The sequence below is a fragment of the Myxine glutinosa genome, chromosome 8 (genome assembly GCF_964187855.1).
Source record: "Myxine glutinosa chromosome 8, kmMyxGlut1.1, whole genome shotgun sequence".
NCBI classification, from domain to species: domain Eukaryota; kingdom Metazoa; phylum Chordata; class Myxini; order Myxiniformes; family Myxinidae; genus Myxine; species Myxine glutinosa.
Window position 1 is genome coordinate 48,015,895 of NC_136268.1, and position 14,104 is coordinate 48,029,998.

Genomic DNA, 14,104 nt, shown 5'->3' on the forward strand with positions numbered 1-14,104 from the left:
ATTTTTTAAAATCTTTTTTTTTTTTGGCCTAAAACACTCCCAGGCACTCACTGACGAACCTCTGAAAGTTTGACGAAAATCCGTTCAGCCATCTTTGAGAAAAATGGCGTCACACACACAGACCAACGTTGCGAAAAAGTTCAATCGATGCTTTGGCTTCGCCGGCTCATTGCGGCTTTGCAGTAGGGTCATATTATAGTAGATATATATATATATGTATATACATGGGACAATCACGGAGAATTTACAAACCTTCCATTGAAGAACAACTTTCCAGGAAAGCATGGTGTTTATTAATCGGGAGTTCCTCTTTCCGATTTAATCCTCAAAGCGTACACGTGTGTTTATGCATCAACGTATGCACAGGTGCGATGCTAGAGAAGCACGTGTTTGCGTTCAGTACCTATAAAAGTAAACGGTACAAGCTGCGACATTAATTAGCTTGTGTTGCTGGGAGGTGGCCGCTTGTTTCAGGGTTTCGGATCCGGCATTTTCTTATCAACAGTTTATTATTTCTATCGTTTGTTATATATTTTTAAACGTTTATTGGTTTTTATCGCAATGTCTGTTGAGGTTGACATGTCAGTCGTTCGCAAGGTGGGTTTGGTGGTTAAAGTTCACGCTTTAATCGATTGTTACAGGTTGTGCACTAATGTGGGAGGGTTGTGAGTAAATGTTTTAAACTAATATAACGTTTTGTTTAGAATAAATTATTTAAGAATCGAATGCAATTTTGTATAGCAGGCTTTCGTTACCCATGATGCAGTACGTGGGCTCCATATTGGTTGGGAAGCTAAACAAGCGAGAAGAGGGTTAACGAGTAACGAGGTGAAAAGATTAGCGTAATTTTCCGTTGTAGTAAGTCACAATAACGAGATAACCGTGCTCGATTGTAGAGCTACGGATTCTAGCGTTGCCAGGGAAGTGAATACAACCAACATGGCGGCGCGCACGGAATTATGGGAGGGCTCCGAAACACTTCCTTTGGATTTGGCCGAGGTGTTCGGGCCGATGTTCCCATCTGAAGGTCATGAGGCTGAGACTCGTGTTTTGATCTTGTACCCTGTTATTCTGTTTTCTCATGGAGAGCCTAATCTAATTTAAATGTTTGAGTGTTTAAGGCATTGAAGCAAGCATTGCATGGCTTCTAATTGGTTGTTCACATCAATACATGGGATGGTCAATATGAATGCTTTGGGAGTGCTTGGATTCAAGTGGAGAGGAATACTGAATAGGGCAGTTTACTGACATGCATTGAGAATAGATGCAATCCTCTGGGTCTGGGAAGGTATGACTATCAAATTTGTTCCTTTTCCCTTAATCGTCATCTTCTAGAGTTCTGAGGTCTCTGGGAGAAGATTCTCGGTGCTCTGGTATATGGGCCGCCATCGTTTTTGAAACGTCTTCCCATGCGAGCTGATGTTTCTTTACACCCATGTCACTTCACTTTACGTTTCTGGAGTCATTGCGTCAGTGACGGCTGTGCCCCCAGAAAATGATGCAAGCAGCGCACACACTACCACCACTTCTGTTTTGGGTTGTTCCTTGGGATATTTGGGATATTCGTATGCAGCTTGTGGCTGCTGCTTGCATCATTTTCTGGGGGCACAGCTATTCTGCTGATGCAACCAACGCCTCCTTGCCAACTAGCTGGTGCTCATTTTGTAGACCTCAGAAGAATAGCTGAGTCGACCCACCTGATAATTCAACAGCACGACAGGGGTTTGAACTCAAGACCCTTGGATCTTGAGCTAACCACCTTAACCATTAAGCCAACACCAGGCTTTGTTCCTTGGTGAACATGTTGTAACTTAATTAGTTCAATGTAAACCCATTCCTTGCTCCAATGAAAAATTGTCCTTTCCTGACGTGTCTGCGTTGGAAAACAAACTAAAGCTTGACATAGGTGAGGGTGAGGTCAATGTAGTTATTTAAGTGAAAGTTAGGTATAACCTTTTGCATGGCCTAATCAGCTGTTTATCTCCTTGTAAATTGCTATCTATACGGGCGATAAGCTGCGTGCGTACAATGTTTGTCATGGTTTAAGGGCTAGGCATGTGATAGCAAGACAATCACTAAGCACCTTTTGTAAATTTGGCCCTTTGTTTTTTGTACTTGAACCTCCATTCCCAGCATCATGTCATGAACACTGCTCTGATGTGAACCCAAAATAATTAAATTCTGTTCCTGTTTGTAGAGTGTGGTACGGAGATTGTATTCACTGCCTTTGCTGAATTCTGCTGTGGGTGAGTTGGTTCGAGTTTACAAGCAGGGGAAAGAGTCGAAGCCGTACCTTTGCTCTCTGGGCAATGCGGCAGAGCAGGGGGTTATGGGAGTAACTGCGATTGCCTCCATTGGGGTCCGACCAATCGCAAAGATTCTGCATCCACAAAGTAAGCGATTCTATACTTGTTCACCAACCCTGAAATGCTGCTGCTGCTAAATGTTGGAATGTGTTTAACTCTGCCACCAACCAGATTCTAATAGTTGGAGTGTCAGCTGAATGTGGGAGGGTGGTGGTTGAAACCCCTGGCTGAGTCCTACCAATGACTTTAAAAATGATATTCTGCTTCCTCAACATTGAGCATTTGAAAGGATAACATGGACAATCTCTGTAGTTTGGCATCCATGGGGAGGAAAGAAAGGTGGCACCTTTGCTGTGGCACTTCCCCCAAACTCAGTGGCTGTTTGTCTTGTCCAACAGTCCTGTGTTTTGTGGTAGCTTGCAGATTGTGGAGGATTGGTTGGTTTTCTGAGTTTGAAATATTGTGTGCTGTTGGTACATTGCAACATCTGTTCTGCAGTCGAGTTTATTGACACGCTTGCCTGCCAAGGCCTGGATTTTGTGGAAGCGAAGGTTCCCCTCGTGCACCAACATGCCAACAAGGTATTTTGAGGGAGCTGCGCTTTAACTTTTGGTTTATGGGTTAAATATGTTAACGCATACATTCAAATTTTCATTGCCAAGTTCGTTGGTTGCCTGTCGTGGCCATCGTCTGTTGGGAATGTAAATACACCTGATGTTTTCCTTTTTGCAATTATGATGGATTTTCATCAAATTCTCCGAATTTGGTTGGGCTGCCAGCTAGGGTGCCAGCTTAGGATCCTAGGATCCTAGGATCCTGGGTTCGAATCCTGGTCGATCGCTGAATTAACGCCAGGGGGGTTGACTCAGCCTGTCATCCTTCCGAGGTCGGCTAATTGAGTACCAGTTCACTGGTAATTCCCTGTTTGTCGTAAAAGGCGACAAAAAGGGTTGGCGGCAGGAAGGGCATCCGGCCATAAAACATTGCTTCAAAAAGGGGACCAACAAAAACGACAACAACCACGGTGCCCGAAAAAGGCCAACCCCCGCCTTGCGGGGAAAAATGGCCTCGAAAGGTGGTTTTTCTCCGAATTTGGTGGTTCACCTGAAGTTGTATTTTGCAAGTTATTCCACAAAATATCTATAGTGCATTTTGGCCTGTGCTATGTTTGCAGAAATTTTAAAGATAAAAACGATTATTTTCAATTTGAGGTCACAGAACCTTTTGAGGTTGGGTGGGGGTGGTCTCCCTAAGGTCTGACTACATTGCATTGAGGCTATGGAGGTGCTTGTGGGTTTGTAAATGAGGATTTCACCTCTAATTTATTTTGGTGACTAGCATCATAAATTTAAGGTTCCTCTGCCTGTCTTTGAGCTGATCAAATAGTTTTAATGCTGTTTGATGGATATTTGCTCCTAGGTGCTTACTGAAACAAAGAAGAACTTGTCCATCACCTTGCAAAGTGTCCAGACCCATATGGGAATTTTTCTGGATTGGATGAAGTCCCAGATTGGAGTGGGTGTGAAGCGATCTAAGCAGGTTGTGCTGGGTGCTATGGAGGCACTGCTCAACTCGAGGGTTGGCCGAACTGTTTTGTCCAGCGCCCACTCCATGCTGTCTCAAGCGGAGCAGTACTTGGATCTATCCTTGCCTCACGATAAGCCAGGTAAGCCGGTGCTGCGTTACCTTAAGTGCATTTATATCGTGTATTAACTAATGTCTGTGCTTTTTGCAGAAGGCGAAGGCCATGACGAGAAGGTTGCGGTCCCGAGCTCGTCATCCATTGCCTTTTATCCGCGGTTGGTCGCTGTGTCGAGCAAGGCCAGCTGGGAGATCTACAAGAAGAGTGCCGCTGGAATCGAGCATCTTGCAGTCAGTGGCCGTGCCCATTTAACCAGCGCTCGCAAGGCTCTCAATACGGCATTTGATTTCGTCGTACAGAAAACTTCAAACCGTGTTGTGGATGTAACGCACCAGGATGGGCTTGATCCTGGTCACTCTTCTGATCAAAGTTGACGCCACAGCCAATGAACTGAAAGCTAAATGAGTTTGGTGTTTGAAAGCCTGCACGTTTTTGTTTATAGATATTTTGTTGTTTATGCAACTTCACATGCATTTGGGTTTCTTGGTGAGGATGTTTAAATGGAAATAAAATCCATTGTACAAGTGATTTGACTTTGCTGCCTACATTCCTACCCTTGTGTTCAATACACCTTGCCCTTGGTATGCAGGTAGCAGGATAGTTTACAATTGGTCTTTGCATTTTTGGCTTTTTGGAAATCTTTAATACATCAATGTTTAAGATGTACCAGACAACACTGCTAATACACTACTGGTCAAAAGTTTTAGAACCTCAATTTTTCCAGTTTTATTGAAATTTACGCAGTTTAATGTCCAGTGAATAACCTGAAATGGTAAAAGTAAGCAGTAAACTGCTCGAGGTAAAAAAAAAAAAGAAAAAAAAAAGTTTAGGTTAGCAAAGATGGGGAAATTCTGTAAATTGCAGTTATATTGTTTTAAAAAAAAGGCCTTCAGGGAACAAGTAATGCTAAATTAAACCTTAGGTTGATGCAAACAATTCCTACAGGTGTCCCAACCTCTGCTGATTACTTGATTACAAACCCCCTGTCTGTATAAAAGCAGTATTGGAACAGACTGTTATTCCACCCTCTGAAGCATTATTTGGACAATATTGCACTGCAGGAAGTAGTATATTGGAAACTGGAGGAAACTGACAGACCCAAAGCCACAACAGAATCAGAAGACAAGTTCCTGAGTCAACAGCTTGCATGATAGGTGGCTCACAGGACAACAGCTGCTAGAAATTGCACTTGATTAACACCATAGAATTTTTTTTTTTTTCAAGTTGCAAAAAAAAAATCGTTTTTGTTTCCTACATTTTGGTAAAATACACCCCAGATCTTCAAACTCAATGAGAAACTTAATGTCGGTTTTTGTTTGTTTTTAGAAAATTTTACAAAATATTTGAAAATTAAATAGAGAAATATCTAATTTATACAAGTATGCAATCCTAAGTCAATGCAGCGTAGAAGTGCCTTTGGCAGCACTTACAACTTCGAGTCTTCTTGGGTATGTATCAACTTGATAAACATTGAAATTGATGTTAGTTGCTGGACCCCCACAACCTTTCCCCTCTTTTCCCAATATTTTCTCTTACTCCTACATTATAATTACATCTTTCAAAATAAGTGTATATATCTAATAGGAGCCTATACACAATAAGCTTCGCTTTTTACATAGACACCTCCAAACTAATTTATCTATATTATAAAACAGGAGTGTCTGTCCATCCCGAAATTACACCCTGAGTTTTGTGGAACGCCAAACCTGTGGAACGTTTTGGGGTCACAGTGGATGCCGCAAGGTAGATAAAATTATGATTTTGAAATATCAATAAATATCTATCAAAATCTGGAAATGAATAGATCACGACGATTTGTTGGTTTGATAATGTTATAGTTTTACATTATAGTTTGTCATGTTAATACAATATTAATTTGTGATGGGAATGAAAATATAGAGATATTGAGTTCAAATTAATGAGGAAATGATGTGTGGGTTTCCACCCATGAAATATGCAGATTTGCAATCGATTGGGTATAGAACCATTTTGATTTAGACGGTACGTTTTTGTCCAAGTCATTCACGAACTAGCTGTCAATGCCAGACGTTCGAATGATGGTGGCACAGGAATGTGGAATTGGTTTATGGTTTGGCATTCGCCATTTCCGCGTTGTCCGTCTGCTTGTGACATCCCACTGGTACCTCGCTAGTATTATTATATACTCATTTTGTTATTATATACTCATTTATTATATACTCATTTTGTTATTATATACTCATTTATTATATACTCATTTTGTTATTATATACTCATTTATTTTATATACTCATTTTGTTATTATATACTCATTTTGTTATATACTCATTTATATACTCATTTATGACACCTCACCAGTGTCATATTATTTGTTCTTGAGATAGTTGTATTTAGTTTTTTGATTTGTAGGGAAAAATTTTTTTTAACTTGAATGAGGGAATAATTGTGACAGTTAAATAAATAAGTAGCATTCTCAACTTTTTTTTTCTTACACTAAATGAAAAAGAATTTTAAACAGATGTGTTAATGGCATTTGATTATAATTCCAGCTTCCATTCCATTTGTTTAATCCAACCTAAATTCTATAAAATGGAATAATTCCATTTGTTCAACATAACCAACAGGTATCAGTGAATGAACTCCGTTGGACCAACAAGGGGCGATATTAGCTTTAAAAAATTGCCATGTAGGATCCTCTTCTCCTCCTCTCCAACGGCAGATTTATTCCCATCTTGTGCGGTCGGATGAGTGAAACGATTCTGGCCCACGTCTTTCAGGAACCATCTGGCCAGGCCTGACGTTCGACTGTAGCAGGAATTTGGGAATTAATCCAGAGTGCTGGCGATAATTCACCTATTTGTTAATTAAGATACCGTGGGATCTTTAATGTCCACCAACTAATGCTGCAGACAGGATGCCCAGAATATCCATCTGATTCTAAGGGAGGGCACACATGAATGCATGTGAAACACCAGGATGACAGTTTGCAGCCGGGTGGAGATTCAGCTCCGAGGCAAGAGTGTAAACATCTACAATAAACCCAAAATTACTGGGTTTAACATCCAGCACTTAAGAAATCTCCCTCCAAATTTTGGCAATTTTATTGGCATCACATCCAATGGTGGCACATTGGGAAAACAGAGATCACAAAGTACGCCGTCCTTATGATGGATGTTACACGATGAACCGTTTCACATTTGCTCGTTACCTCCACCACCAAAGGTGGATGGTTTTGAATATATACTAGCGAGGTATCTGCGCTACCCACAGGAAGGAGGTCAGCATCTCAAAAAAAAAGTTTTGAGAAATTTTATGAAAACTCCTATCCCCTTTAGGACATGTGCAGGGATCCCAAAGGCTGTACCGAACATTTGTTGGGGCTGGCCCCAAAACTGTGAGAGTTGTAATGTGTGAAATCAATGAACTGTTAACCCTAATCCTATGATGCAGTCGAACGTCAGGCATGGACAGCCAGTTCATGAATGACGTGCAAAAAACAGCAAATGCCAAACCATGCACCAATAAATTCCACATTCCTGTGACACCTTCAGTCCAATGTCAGACATGGACAGCCGGTTAATGAAGCAATTGGGCAAAAAAAAAAAACACTGCAGCTTACCCCAACAGAAGTAAGGTAGCCAATATTTCTATGATGTCAATGACGAAACTGCAAATGCTAAATCCACAATGTCATGTGTGGAAACCCTCACATCATTTCCTCATTCTGCTTTAAACTCAATCTCTCTATATTTTCATTCCAAACAGCACATCATTCCAATCACAACTTAATACTATACTGTAGCGGTTGCGCTGAACATACACAATCGCCTTACACCTGCCGAGGACGCAACCACGGAGCGATCGCTGTGCCGGGCTCACCCAGACCGCCCGGAGATGCTCAGTCTCGCCTTTCCCGGGCATGCCCGGACTCGCCTTTCCCGGGCTCGCCCGGCCCGTCCGGCGACACCCAGTCTCGCCGTTCCCGGGCATGTCCAGGCACGCCTGGCCCGTCCGGCAACACCCAGTCTCGCCGTTCCCGGGCATGTCCAGACTCGCCCAGGTCTCCCGGACACGCCCAGTCGCGCCTTTTAAGGGCAAACGCTCCGGCATGAGATATTCGAGTGCTTGTATATAATGCTGCCCGATAAACGGGCTTTTCAGAGTACCCGAGTTGATTTGATGCAATAAAGAAACTCGGACGAATTCCAGCTTTTTGTCGCGTCCATTCTTTCGATTCGAGTTGGAGCACAGCTCCTTCAATACCATGAATATAACAAAATACAATGTTACAAACACTTGTGAGGTAAACGAATATTGACTCCGTACTCACGTGATAACCAATACAGATAACCAATACAATTTGATCACGGCGAGGTCACGTCTTTTCGAAGCTGCTCCATGCGCTCACGCTTTCGAAGCTAAGTGATATTTCTCAATCGTGTTTTTGTCGAGACTGTATCTATCTTTCGGTGTATGTACCTATAGCGTATCTTTTGGAAAATTTTCGGTGCTAATTTTTCGTACATGTATACACAATCGTCGGTTAATGGTATCGATTATTCTGCGGCCTAGTACTCGTAGGCTTGGACTACCGTACCGTCTCCGACCTTGTGGTTTGTTTTTCTCTCAGCGATTCGTCGAATGCGCTGAAATTATTTTCGTTCACTGTTTCGTCCCAGTCGTTCACCCCGTACCTCCTTGTTTAATATCTGTACTCACAAAAAAAAAAAAAAAAAAAAAAACCCCCAAAAAACTATTTCCTTCCCAGGTCTTATTCGTTTATTTGTTCTTTTTGTTCGTTCGTTCTTCGTTCGCGATCACGCGGTTAGAAATGTATAATCTCTCCCCTGAACAACTATTTTCTCTCATATATTATAACACCCTTTTCTTCTTTTCCTACAAAAGGATGCTTTCGTCTTGCTCACCAAATCTATTCATTCCAAAAAATATATATAATACCATCTCTTACAGTTCCTCCTTTCTACATTCCATAAACTATCCAGAACTCCATCCCTCCTCCAGTGTCCTCAAACGTATTTTTGACTCGAAGGTCTCAAACTCATTTTGCAAAAAATGTTCGTTTCCCATGAATCGTACACTTTTCAAAATCCAATCTCACCCCTCCCCTCCGAGACTCTCCCTCGCTCCTCCCCTCCTAGACTCCCCTCTCACCCCTCCTCCTCAAAGCATCCTCCCTGCTTCTTCCTCCTTCCAACTTTCACCTTCATCTCCCCAAACCTTCTGCCTTGCTCTTCCCCCTCCTCAAATAACACCTCACTGTGCCTCACCCAATCTCCATCAAACCTTTTGTCCGCCCCATTCTTCCCTTTCTCCAAGCTATTCTGAAATCTCTGACACACCTTCAACAGCTCTCCCTACCTCTTCCTCCTCTTCCACATCTTCCCCTACCCCACCCCCCCCCCCCCCTGTTCTGGACCCGATGCTCCCCCTTCCTCTTCATTAACGGTATGGACCTCAAACATCCGGGGCCTTCGCTCAAACTTGACTGACCTCTCCATACAGGTTGCTTCTGACAAACCAGATGTGATCTGCTTAACAGAAACTTTCCTCCTTCATGATGTCTCTGATGCCTTGGTATCTCTCCCAGGTTACTCCCTCCTCCGGTATGATAGACCTGAGCCTCGTCCTGGAGGTGGGGTTGCTATCTTTATAAAAAATTCTCTTCCTCACTCGCCCTCCACTGCCCTCTCTCCACCTCACCCCCAGGAATACCTTTGGCTACGGCTTCCCCTTCGCTCCCACCTTTTGTTCATATGTGTGTTGTACCGTCCACCAATCAGCGATGACTCCATCTACATCTCACTGTCTGATAATATGGACCAACTTCTATCTACCCATCCCAACTCTCTCTTCTTCATATGTGGTGATTTCAATTGTCACCATGCCAGTTGGCTGGGTGTGGGTACCTCTCTCACCAGCCATGGCTCTTCAGCAAAGGACTTCTGCGACTCACTGGGACTGACACAATCTGTCAATTTCCCGACCCGGATCTCAGTCAACGGAGCATCTTCTCTTCTGGATTTGGTTATGACAAACTTCCCTGAAAATGTCTGCTGCTCTTCTTCTGCTCCAATCGGCTCATCTGATCATGTGCTTGTCAAAGTGGACATCTCTCTGACCATTCTCAGAGAGCCTCCTCAGCGTCGACGAGTCTGGCATTTCACTCAGGCCAACTGGCACGGTCTTCAAGCAGCCATCAATCATCTGGACTGGTCTCCCATCTCCACCGCCTCTGACATCAACTCATCCTGGGAATTCTTTCAAAGTAAATTGCTCTCTCTCATGCACAGATTTATACCATCTCGTCTTCAGTTGTCATACCATTCCTCCCGTCCATGGTACACGGAATCTTGTGGTGAGGCTGTTGCCCTGAAACAACTTGCTTTCGTCTCCTGGAAAGCAAATCCAACGGAAGGAAATCTCATTTCCTTTCACAAAGCCCGAAACAAGTGTGTGTCCACCCTCAGGAGAGCCAGGAAACAATATCTCACCATTCTCAAGACCGAACTCTCTTATCTGTCTCCCTCTTCCAAATCCTGGTGGCGTCTGGTCAAATCTGTTTCTGGTGTTTGTTCCCCCTCCATCCCCTCCCTCACCTCAAACGGCTTAACGGCTGACTCCGCACGTGAAAAAGCTGAATGCCTCAACTCTGTGTTTGCCTCTAAATCTTGTGTCCCAAACCCATCCCTCTCTGTACCCACCGTACCCAGTCGTACCCAGCTGCTCCTGGACTCTGTGTCCTTTCCTCCTGACAAGGTGGAAAAGTTTCTGGCAACCCTCGACTCTGATTCTGCAACTGGTCCTGACGGCATCAGCCCACGGGTCCTAAAATCATGTTCTTCTGCACTTTCACTCCCTCTTTCTGTTCTCTTCACCCTCTCTTTTGCTCAAGGTCATCTGCCATCTGCTTGGAAATCAGCCAACATCACCGCTTTGCACAAAAAAGGTGCAAAAACAGATCCCAGCAACTACAGACCAATCAGCCTTCTCCCAATTATCAGGAAAGTCATGGAATCCATTATTGCTTCAGATATTAAATCTTTCCTCTTCTCCAATGGCTTGATCTCTGATCATCAATTTGGTTTCAGACCTGGTCACTCTACTCTGGACATGCTGCTTCTGCTTTCTCAACAATGGATGGAGGTCCTCAACGCCAAACAGGAAATTAGAGCTGTCTCCCTTGACATTCCACGTGCCTTCGATACGGTCTGGCACCCTGCTCTGCTCTCCAAACTTTCCTCCTTTGGTATCCATGGAAATCTCCACGCATGGCTGGCGGACTTCCTCTCTGGTCGTAGTCAACGTGTGGCCCTGAATGGATTTCTCTCATCTCCTCTTCCTGTTCAGGCTGGAGTTCCCCAAGGTAGTGTTCTGGGCCCTGTGCTTTTTCTGGTCTTCATCAATGATCTCTCTGACTCTCTTGAAAATCCTCTCTATCACTTTGCTGACGACTCTACTCTCTGTCGCTCCATTCCTCATCCCTCAGATCGGCAGTCTGCAGCCTCCTCACTCTCTGCAGACCTGGACAAAATCACAGACTGATCAAACAAGTGGAACATGTCTTTCAATCCTGACAAATCTCACACTCTTACAATGTCTCTCCGAAAGGACCGACTGGACAACCCTCCCATCTACTTTCTCAACAATCCTCTCCAAGAAGTTCTGTCGCTCAAGCTTTTGGGTCTCACTATCTGCCATGATCTTTCTTGGGAAAACCACATTTCCAAGCTGGCCTCCAAAGCCAGTCGCCGACTGGGCATCCTCCGTCGTGCGAAGTCCTTCCTTGGCACACCTGAGCTCCTCACCACATACAAGGCTTTCATCCGCAGCTCAATGGAATACTGTTCCCCCCTCTGGGCTGGTGCTCCTGCCTCACACCTTGCTCGGCTTCACGCTGTTGAGGCCAAAGCTTTCAGAATCATTGGAATCTCCTGCGATGTAGTCAACGCCGAGGGCCTTTCACTCACTCACCGCAGGCAGGTTGGTGGTCTTTCTGTCTTCTACCGACTCCTCTCCGGCCTTGCTCCCCCAGCTCTCTCTGTGCTCTGTCCCCCCAATATTCCTTCAGGTCGCACAAGATCTGCCTGCAACCCTCTTCTGGTTAAACTGCCAAAGTCTAGGCTCTCTGCTCACCTTCACTCTTTCATTCCCCTTTTCTCCCACCTCTGGAACAAACTCCCCCACTCCCTTCAATCCCACTCCTCCCTCCAGGTCTTTAAAACAGCTGTTCACCACCATCTCTTATCTTCCCCCATCGAAAACCTTGATCTTTTCTACTCCCGGTAATTCACCCCAGAGTCCTTGCAGTGTTCATATGTTTTAATCCTCTCCCACCTCCCCCCAAGTCCTCCCGATGTCCCTGCTCTCAAATGTTGTGTTTGTGCCCTTCCCCCTCTCTTTTGTGTCCTTCCCCCTCTCTCCCCATCTTGTCTACCGCTCCCCTTGTTTTTTGTGTTTTGTGTGTCGGTTTGTCTTTTTGTGTGATTAATGTTAGCTCTTTCACGAGCCTCGATCTTGTATACAAAAAAAAAAAACAAAAAAAAAAAAACAGACGAAACTGCTGGCAAGAAAGGGTGGATACGAAACACTTCACATGAATAAAAAATCACAATTGTATTGAGGAATTTATGAAACCTTCCACCTACCTTAGGACACTCGATGGGTCCCCAAAATATTCCACAGAGGTTTGACGGGGCGAGCCTCAAAACTGAGGGAGTAGTTCTGGGACAGACAGACACTCCTGTTTTATAATATAGATATCTCAATATAGAGAGTACTACTTGTACTCCATGAAAGTGGCGCATTTCCCCCACTATATTGTGCAATGGAGACTGTTCCGTCACTGGGGAAAACCTAAAATGACGTCACACTCCAACATGAAAAGCACAAATCGCTTGACGGAGGTAGTCCCGCCCCTAAGTTCGCTCCTGAAGCAAGTTCGTCCACTCATTTTATGTGGGCTTGCAAAAGCAAACAAATCACAAGATTTGTCATTTGACCTTGGCATCATGTACCTCGGGCATTACAAATTCCACAAATGAGATGCTTACAATCATTTTTGAAATGTGCACCCATTTGTTGGACAGCTGCTGGACAACACCCACATCAGTTGCTTGACTCCACCTCCCATAGAACCAAGAGACAAAATGATTTGGCCACCATCTTGGTTTTCTGGTGGACCTAACACTTTAGGCCTGTTGGCCTCTGCTGATTATATATCAGATTTCCATTGGCTTTGGTTGGGTCGAGTGGTATTCATGATGAGGGACCCTGAAAAATCTAATCATATGTCTGTCTAATAATATAAAGTTTTAATCATGAGTGCATCAGAGCGTACGGTATGTCAGAACGCACGGTAATCAAGTGTTACGCTATGCAAATTACCCAAAAAAAAAATACCGTTATGTAATTTTTGAACAGTCCCATATTTTAGGGGTTAAAGAATCCCTGAACATGTGACGAATCAGCTCGTTCTGATACAACCAGAACAGTGATGCGGTGACATGGATGAGAGGTGTTGAGTTAATTGTCCAATAGCGCATTAAATGTGTGTTTCCCAATCGGCCGGTCGCAGGTTGTGACCGGATTTTGTCGCAGGTTGTGACCGTATTTTGTCGCAGGTTGTGACCACACACAGTGCAGTTGTGTGTGTGTGTGTGTGTGTGTGTGTGTGTGTTAATTTGGCGTTTCTTGGATAAGTAGCCAAAATCTCATTCCTATACTGTACAACGTTTTGAACACCAGTATATGGTCCTGCAATACCACCACCAGTACCCTGAAGGTTATTGATGTGTAATCTGTCAATACCATTTGTGGCAAAAAAAAAAAAAAATTGATATAGTGTACTTTTTACAGAGGGTTGGTGCTGTCGAAGCAGTTCTGGGACGGATTGTACTATGTGGTTTGCCATTGCCTTCCCAGCATTATTTGTGCCAGGCATATCCTATTAAACACTGAACGTCAAGCAAGGAAGCAGCACTTACCTTTTTTAGAGTCTTGTAGGACTCGGCCACAGGGTTTTTACTGCCAACCTCCCAGACAGAGCGGACGCTTGAACAATTACGACCCCGAGTCTGGTTGGTGGCATGTAGTTTACCCCAAATGACCATCAATTCATTATCAGCACGAAATCCACCCATAATGAGATGGAAAAAAA

The 14,104-nt window shown here is 43.9% G+C and overlaps 1 protein-coding gene across 1 annotated transcript; it reads left to right on the top strand.

Moving 5' to 3' along the window:
- Positions 1–513: 513 nt before the first annotated feature.
- On the top strand, positions 514–4,476 carry LOC137432059 (perilipin-2-like). Its single transcript, XM_068123793.2, has 5 exons — positions 514–597; positions 2,198–2,393; positions 2,805–2,887; positions 3,726–3,972; positions 4,042–4,476. Exons 1-5 carry the CDS (start codon positions 562–564, stop codon positions 4,320–4,322), a joined length of 843 nt encoding a protein of 280 aa, XP_067979894.2. The 5' UTR covers positions 514–561; the 3' UTR covers positions 4,323–4,476.
- Positions 4,477–14,104: the final 9,628 nt, after the last annotated feature.